General features: G+C 36.3%; 1 protein-coding gene across 1 annotated transcript in view; it reads left to right on the forward strand.

Moving 5' to 3' along the window:
• The window catches only part of LOC107693036 (chromodomain-helicase-DNA-binding protein 2-like), a 42,739-nt gene that overhangs the window by 21,623 nt on the left and 11,768 nt on the right, over positions 1-9,348 (forward strand). The window contains 5 exon segments of the mRNA XM_016492278.1: positions 2,352-2,423; positions 4,461-4,610; positions 4,734-4,882; positions 4,998-5,187; positions 5,281-5,448. Of these exon segments, the coding sequence (XP_016347764.1) occupies positions 2,352-2,423; positions 4,461-4,610; positions 4,734-4,882; positions 4,998-5,187; positions 5,281-5,448 (729 nt within the window).

Consider the following 9,348-nt stretch of genomic DNA (forward strand, 5'->3'; position numbering starts at 1 on the left):
AAATGACTGCACTTAATTTAATTAAGAAGAATTCAATTATTTATTTTAATTATTTAGCCTGACATGTTTACTGTTACAAAATGTTCTATATTTTTCTTAAAAATAAAATATATTGTGTTCAGTGGGAAAAAAGTTGTTGTTTTTTACCCAGACATTTAAAAATAACATATTTTAGAGCTGTAATCACAATACCGTGATATTTTTATCTAAGGTTATCATACCGTCAGAATCTCATACCGGCCCATGCCTATCTCAGACTGTATAAAAACAGGTTCACTCGCTGATGAGTCTCGCTCACGCGACACTGAACAGCGCTGTGAGATCCAGTGTGAAGCTCTTGAATTCAGCGAGGAACACAAATAACTCTGTTTACAGCAAGATGAAACAGCGCTGACAAACAGCAGAAAAACTGTGCGCAATGATACAGTCAGATGACTTTTTAATCTACAAATCGCCATCATTTACCATAGATTTACTGTAGTAGCACTAACTGCACCATGGTATTGTGTCAGAAATGTGGGTATTCGTGTCGAATTTTATTATATTATTAATGTAGACATGTATTAAATATATTGAAGGAGGAGTAATGGAATATAATTACAGTATTTTTTGTGATTAAGCTATAGCGTTTATGCATTTATAAATGTATTTAGACTACTGTTTCTCATAAATACCTACAAGCCATATTACATTTTTACCATGGTATTGATGTGCTATATTTGTGGTTTTTAACTGTGATTATCATGATCTAAATGTATGTTATGGAAGACCAATGGTTAAAAAAACACCTTAAACAGTCAGAATAATTAAATTTTACCATATAAAAATGAGATTGCTACAATTTGTACAAATATTACTGATTTTGATAATGAACATAAATCTACATCTGCATCCTAACTCTATTTCTAAGAGACTAAAATGTAATGTAATGTTCAAATGTAATTTTAAGTATTATCAGGCAACACAAACTTGTTTCTTGATGTGAAACAATATTACTCATTACTAGAACATGCAGAACTAAGAAATAATTTTTTCTATTAAGATATTTATTTTGTTAAGGAAAAATGACTGGAGACGTGTAAAGAATTCAAAAATGTGAACGTCAAAAAGTGTTTGTCATGTTCTGACCATAAAGAATAGTTGAAACCACAAGTCTGGTTGTTACAACATTCACATTGGAGCAAAAATCTGCCTTTAAACTTGAAAGAAATAAAAAATGTTACATTTATCGTGATAATTATCGATATCGACTGATATGAAAAAAAAAAAATCTAGATAATTTTTTGGCCATATTCGCCCAGCCCTACAATTAGAAAGGTGTCTACTAGGAATGTACATGTGTAATTGACTGGCCGACTTGCAGTAAAAGCATTATTCCTGTACCTAAATCTCGCAGTGATCACTGAATGCACTGGGTGGTGCTGTGGATATATGCCGTTAAGATGATAAGCGATGAAGCCATGTGGCAATATTTCTATATTATGAAAAGTAATAATAATGTATAAGGATCTGTTGTAAAGTTAAAAAGATACTTGGTCGCTTGTCAGTGTTTTTTGTACTTTCACTACTTGCTTTTCTGAATAGGAATATGTTAAACTTTGTATCGAGACAAAGTTTGTATACTTCTATTATGCTAATGGTGGCAGTCTACTTTTGAAATTAGTTTCTCTGTAAACTTGAGGTGAATTTTGGGATTTTTAAAATCACTTTGAAATTAACTTGCATGGAAATCATTATCAGTGATGAAACATTTCTGAATAAAACAAAATACATTGCATACTTAAGTTCTGTTTAACTTGCATTTGAATTTTTGTAATAAATGGATTACCATATTTTCCACAACCTGAGTCACATTTGTTCTCTCTTCAGTAAAATTTTGACCCAGTGCTGCACTTACAATCATGTGTTTTTCCGGGAAAATGCGGTACTTGTTTTTGTGTGCTACCGAGTACTCGATTACAAAATTATGTGAATGCACTTGCTTAGTGTCCTTGTACAGTTGACAATTTGTATTTTTGTAATGTCTGAGGAGACATTCAGAGGTGTAGCTTGTATGGACTTTGCTCGGGTGATTTAGGGAATCATGTGTCAGGGTTGCAGTATGTCTGCTCAGACAGCAAGTTCCCCGAGCCTATTTTTATCCCTCGGATATTTTTTGATCGGTGCAGCTTTGAGCATTAGCACAGCTTGCGTCTTGGTCTGGCAAAACATCCTCAGCGTGGTCATAATTTTGTGTTGACTTTTTAGGGGGTTTTAGGATTTTATGGGTGTATAGCTGAGGTGCCCTAGTTTGGTCAAAGTGCCCACGCTTGACATTCCTTAACCGCATCTGTGTCTTCTCTCATGTTCAGCGTTTGGACGGCTCCATCAAGGGAGAGCTCAGAAAACAAGCACTGGACCACTTTAATGCAGAAGGCTCTGAGGTAAGATCCTAAACTGTGGCATGCATGTTTGTTTTCTTTGGGCAGAGCTGCACTGTCTGGAGACATTTGCTATGGTTGTGATGTTCCAGTCAGCTCTCTGCATCAGAGCTCAGTTGACAAGGCACTTTACTGGTTCTGGGAATGCTTGATCCATGGGAAATACAGATCTTATGTAATTATTAGAAGAATGTAAATGTAATTCATAAAAGGTCAAAACGGTTCTGTCAGATTGAAACAAGAAGTTTGTTCAAAAACTCATTAAATATACAGTTTATACAATAAATTAATGTTTCATAAGTTTGTGAAATGAGGTTCTACAAGGCTGATGTGTATATAAGTGGTGATGTAAATTCTGCACCACTAGCATCACCAAAAATAGGCAAAAATCACAAAGCAAAATAATGATTTTCTAACAAGTAATATAACTCTTAAAATATACAGTATATGCAATATATTGATGTTTGAAGTTGCATAAGGTTGATTTTATATTTTATACAAGGTTGATTTGTATTTAAGTAGTGATGCAACATCTGCATCACTAGTGTTAAGGATGGGCGATATCTTATCGTTTGCGATATACCGGTAAAAATTCTCCCCACGATAAGAATTAGTCTTCCTGCGATAATAACGATAAAGTCTAGTTGTTGACATATTTCTGTGTGCGACAGTGCGGAGCGACATCACAGAAAGCGGACGTGAAATTGAGGAGGAGTAGCCTATATTGCTAAATGAGGAGCTCGAGCTCCTTTTACAATCTGTAACTGGTTTGGTTAGGGCTGTACAGTGCACAAAAAATCGGTCTGAATAAATGTACTACAGTAGCACGTGTGCGATACAGTTTTGCATGTGTATGAGCCTGTTTACAAAACTGTTGTCCAACAAAGATATAATTTATTGACATGCTTTTTCTCCAAATTAACTTAATAACATAGTCGAGTGTTTGAAATACTTCTTTTTGTGACCAGACGTGGTTTCATATTACAGAATGATAGTATTATATACATTGATAAAGGCCACGTCGATTAGGGCTGGGCAAAAAAATCTATTTTTCGATTAATCGTTTTTTTAAATGACGCCGATTCGATATCGATTCTCAAAAGCCGCGAATCGATCTTTTCCGGGATTTATTTCAGCACACATTTAAAATAAGATCTGATTAACGTGAATCGTATCATTAGTCTTCTCCACTAGATGTCACCCTTATTTACCTTGCGCGATGTTACAACAGAAAGCCTGTCATTCATTCAGCGCTTATCACGGCCATACGCGTGATTCGCAATGCTCAGATGAAATGCTATAGTAATACTATAAATCTGCGGAAGCATTTGATATCATGCATAAGGCGCCATGATTTCCGCAATGAATGAATGGCGGATGGCGCGGCACACTTTTTTGTTTACTACACACATGTGATATATTTTTAAGCCCATATCGCCCATCCCTAACTAGTGTCACCAAAAATAAGTAAAAATTGCAAATAATTTTTTTTTTTTCTAACAAGGAATGTAAATCTTAAAATATAATATACAGTATATACAATATATTGATGTTTGAGGTTCCATAAGGTTAATTTTATATTTCATATAGGGTTGCTTTGTATTTAAGTAGTTTTGCAACTAATGTCACTAAATGTCACTAAAAATAATGCAAAAATCATGAAGCAAAATAATTTTCTAACACATAATGTTACTCCTTCAATAGAATATAAAGTATACTGTATACAGTACATTTGTTTTAAGCACTGCCTTTAGGTTCCATAAGGCTAATTGATAATTCATATAATATTGATTTTTGATAAGTGGTAATATAACTTCTGTGCCACTAATGTCACCAAAAATAATGCAAAACCACAAAGCAAAATGATGGTTTCCTAACAATCACTCCACCTGTCTGCTGTTGCTCAGACAAACTGATTTATACCATTGCATAGGCTATTATCCAGTTTTTATGCATATTAACCTGGAATGGGATAAATAGATTTAAGCATTCATCACAATGCAGTTGGCTCTTCTTCTCACTGTCCACGGTCTTTAACAGGACTTCTGTTTCCTGCTGTCCACCCGAGCTGGAGGGCTTGGGATTAACCTGGCCTCTGCCGACACAGTGGTTATCTTTGACTCGGACTGGAATCCACAAAATGATCTTCAAGCCCAGGCCAGAGCCCACAGGATTGGCCAGAAAAAGCAAGTAAGTAGAGCATGAATCTTTGACCTAATGTGTAACGACACATACTTCTGGAGGAGTATGAGATAGTGTCATAAGTAGCATACGTAGACTGCAATTAAATATATTTTGGGGTTCTTTGCATAGGTGAATATCTATCGTCTGGTCACAAAAGGCACAGTGGAGGAAGACATTATTGAAAGAGCCAAAAAGAAGATGGTACTAGACCATCTCGTGATTCAGAGGATGGACACCACTGGGCGAACCGTACTGGATAACAGCTCCGCAAATTCAAAGTGAGAACCTTGAATATTAAGTAGAAAAAATTAAATTTCTCTTATCAGAATGTTGTTTTAAGCATGTATTAAACGTATAACACATAATGTATGCCGGTGTGTTGGCCATCTCCAGTTCAAACCCCTTCAGTAAAGAAGAATTGACAGCAATCTTGAAGTTTGGAGCAGAGGATCTTTTTAAGGAACCTGAGGGGGAGGAATCAGAGCCACAGGAAATGGACATTGATGAGATCTTGCGGCTTGCTGAAACCAGAGAGAGCGATCAAGGATCTAGTGCTACAGACGAGCTTCTGTCACAGTTTAAGGTACTCAAGATTCTATTAAAACTTTTAATGTTAAGTAGCATATTTTCTCCTGAGCCTTGGCCCAGTATGAACTGTGTGTTTTCCTTTTGATAGGTTGCTAACTTCACCATTGATGAAAGCACACCAAATCTTGAGGAGAAGCCTATACGCGACTGGGATGACATAATTCCAGAGGAGCAGCGGCGGAAGGTGGAGGAAGAGCAGAAGCAGAAGGAGATGGAAGACATCTACATGCTGCCCAGAAGCAGATCTAAAAAGAGGGTAAGGAGGTGCTTCTAGGTTACCTGAGGTGGTTACTGCCTGTATTTTCATTAGTGGTCGACTGATTTAGTTTTTTTGACAGCCGATGCCGATATCTTGGAAAGCAGGATGGCCGATATAAAGCTGATGTAATTTTATTTATTTTAGTATTTAAATAATTTGAAAATGTGTTAAAAGGGGTGGTTCAGTGGGGTTTTTATAGGCTTGATTGTGTTTATGGGGTGCAGTCTAACATGTGTTAATGCTTTGTTTTTTTAAAAATGCATTATTTTTCACATAATTTACCTTTATTCCACACCGCTCTGTCCCTTCTCTGAGAAACACGCTGATCATCCGTTTTTGTAGGCATTAAACTGCCAGAATTTTAAAAGACGATATCTCCGTTTGCATTGATCTTTCAGCTTCGTAACTTTGCAGATATTGTTAATGCTCAAACAGCAACATTACACACTAACTAACATTAAAAAAGTGAAATCGCAATGAACCACCCCTTTAAAAAATAAATGTGTAAAATAAACTTAAACAAATTATTGTTTAGATGACAAAGTATTTTTCACAAATAAATATTTAATAAAAATAGAATTAAAAAGGAAGTAAACACTGTAACCAAAAGGGCACTCAGTATTCTGGGACGTTTGTATGCATTATTAACCATATTGTTTCAAATAAAGCCAAGGTAACACTCATTTTACATACAGCACACAGTAAAAATGACATGAATATGGCAGTGGGCAAACGGATAAAGTGCAGCATAGTTTGAAATCACGAGTTTAAAGTTTGCAAGGTTTGTGAAATTAAATGTTTGTTAGTCATTCAAAGATTTGTTTAAATGATATAAATGCGTATTTGCTGAATGCTGATGGCAAACGAGAAAGTATTATAACGTTTGCCTTTCTATTACTATTGATATAAAGGCAATCGTTATAATACTTTTTGTATACATTTTAATTTCTTTGTTTAACAGTTCTATCTGATTTTTAGACAGACTTCTATTTGTATTAGACAGAGCTGTTAAACGATGACAGCAATCAAGAGAGAGAATGTGAGCACTGTGTGCGCAGGCCCTGCCATTCTCAGTGCCGTCAAAATAAAAGTCCCACCTCGAACACATCAGCCAAACAGAAAAACTTGTCGGCCAATGCCGATACTTGAAAAATGCCAAATATCGGCCTTGGCGATATATCAGTCGACCACTGATTTTCATGTACTGTCAAGGCTTGTGACAGCTCAAATTGAGTAAATTGAGTATGATTTTACAGAATCCACAGTAGTGGAGTATATGGTGTTATCTAGGTAAATTAAAAATGGGCAATATTTTACCAAAAATAAAAATCTAAAATATTACTGAACTTTTCATGACAATTCAGCACATACAAACACTCTAATTGTCTATTAATTCCCAGTATCTTACTGTAATGTGCAAAAATAATTATTCTCAATACTTCTAATTCAAATATACACTGCCTTTCAAAAGTAATTTTACAAAATATTTCTATTTCAACTAAATGTCGTTCTTTTGAATTTTCTGATTATAACAGTGTCCTGCAGAAAAAGTCTAAAAATCACTGTTTCCAGGAAAATATTAAGCAGCTCAACTGTTTTAAAAAATATTTAAATGGAAAACACTTATTTTAAATTTGAATGCTATTTCATAATATTTTAGCTTTACTATATTTTGGATCTAATAAATGCAGTCTTGTTGAGCTTAAGAGACTTAAGAGAAAAGGAAAAATAAAGGCTACATTATCTGTATACAACCCTATGTACATGAGACAGTTTTTTTTTTTTTTTGCAGAAAGGCTTAAAATGATTTTCAGCTCTGTAAACAGATATGATTCACTTATCAGCATGCATTTATACTATACGTGTGTATCAGGAATATAAATGTACATAGCATACTGAGAAGTGCTCCCTGTGGCTGGCTTTTCAGCACTTTTATCCTCACCTTGAGCTGGATCCATAATATCTTGCGCAGGCTGTAATGACTCGTTAGATTTTATAGCCACACGCTGCATTCCCATGTGATGGCAGCACATGTTGAAGTATGCGGCATTATAGCTTTTGGAAATGAGTCATTAAGTTTTACAGCGCAGTGGACTCCCAGGCGATAAGGCCATGTGTGTGTTTGCAGCCACATGCTCATTACTCTTGCTTTTCGCCAGAGATGATTTAATCCAGAGCAGGGCTGCGTTTCCCGAAACCTTCTTAACGCTACGTCGTTCGTAAGTTATACCTTAAGTTGTACCTTGACGTTAATACGTGTTTCCCGAACCGTTCTTAGTTAAGTATACCTTCTGTAAGTCATTCATTCGTAAGGTTAGTCTGGACCACTCTTAGCTATACCTTATCGCTGTTCACAGTTCACTCCGCTAGTGGCCACCACTGTGCAAAAAGCTTCTTCACATTTCAGTCGATACGATTGTAATTCTGGCAAGAAAAAGTGCAGAACCAAATAAATATTACAATTCTAAAGTTGTAATACACCCAGTGTTCAATTAGTGTTCAATTAATTGAAGTGTTTTTATGCAAAGAATAAAACTGTCATTATACTGATGGTTGTTAGTTTTTCCATTATACAAAGGCACATCGGCTGGTAAAATATTAGGCAGCACATAATTAGGAGTCTATTTAAAGGGAATGAATGTGATGGGGAGTTTGGTCAAACTATGGCAGTGAGACAGCGAATAGTTGTCCTAAGCCCCGAAATTCAACTGCTGGCGGCTCTCCGTTTTTATGCTATGGGGAGTTTTCTGGAGGTGTTTGGGGATGGATATGGGTTGAGTAAGACCTCGGTGTGGCAGTGCGTTCACTCACAAACATCCTGCTCCGTCACGCCACCGATTATTATATTATATTATATTCGCCAGGCACGAAGTGATGGAGGCACATCAAGGCTTCCATGCCATTGCGGATGTCCTGTGAGTAATTGGCCTTGTGGATGGGACACTTATCCCCATCGCCAACACATCAGCGCTCGACCAGGCCTTCATAATATATATATGAACATGATCATATAAATGACCCTTTCAAATGCAAGTGAAGCCAAACAGCCAGTTAATGTAGCTGATTAAGGCAGAATACTTTTGACCGTGAGGTTGCAGGTTCGCACACTTGCAAACTTATACATACATGCCTACATACATATACACATACACACACACACATATATATATATATATATATATGTGTGTGTATGTGTGTGTGTGTGTGTGTGTGTGTGCTTCGTAGCACGCTAAGAGACACCGTTATCGGGAAACGCAGCCCAGAACAGAGACGTCCAAAAAATATTTAGTGAAAACTGTTTTAATATTCCTAGAAATAGCTTTATTAATCTATGCATGGAGAGTAGTGTTAATTTCGTTAACGAAGACTATGACGAAAAATGTTCGTTGACGAGCTTTTTACCCTATGACTAAGAAAGGAGACAAAATGTTGGAGACATTTGCATATTGCAGACTGCTCTACACACGAGCTTTCATGAGTGCGGTTGCCAGATATCAAGAGTTCTAATCCCCGAATCAGAGCTTCGCTGTTAAATTCATGCATTTTCTGCCCGGTGTGTTTTGCTTATTTTAAGCAATCTGGCAAGCATGCGCACGCGCTCACTCCTCATTGTGGAAGCACCGCCACAGATGATCTGAAAAACAAACAAGCTGGAGTTTAGCGATCTAAATATTGGTGTTTGGTGATGAGTTTTTGGCTCAAGGACTTCATTTAAAGTCACACCAGAGGTGTTCAGCTGAGATTAGGACTTGGCTTTGTGCAGACCAGTCAAGGCCAGCCTAGCAATTCAAAATCTTTGTCTGCAATTTAATAATATTGACCTATTATTTTTGCTATTGCTTTTGACCATTAGGTATCAGTAACATAATTCATTCAGAACCTGTTTTATGGACATAG

This window comes from Sinocyclocheilus anshuiensis, unplaced genomic scaffold, assembly GCF_001515605.1.
Source record: "Sinocyclocheilus anshuiensis isolate Anshui unplaced genomic scaffold, SAMN03320099.WGS_v1.1 scaffold959, whole genome shotgun sequence".
NCBI lineage: Eukaryota > Metazoa > Chordata > Actinopteri > Cypriniformes > Cyprinidae > Sinocyclocheilus > Sinocyclocheilus anshuiensis.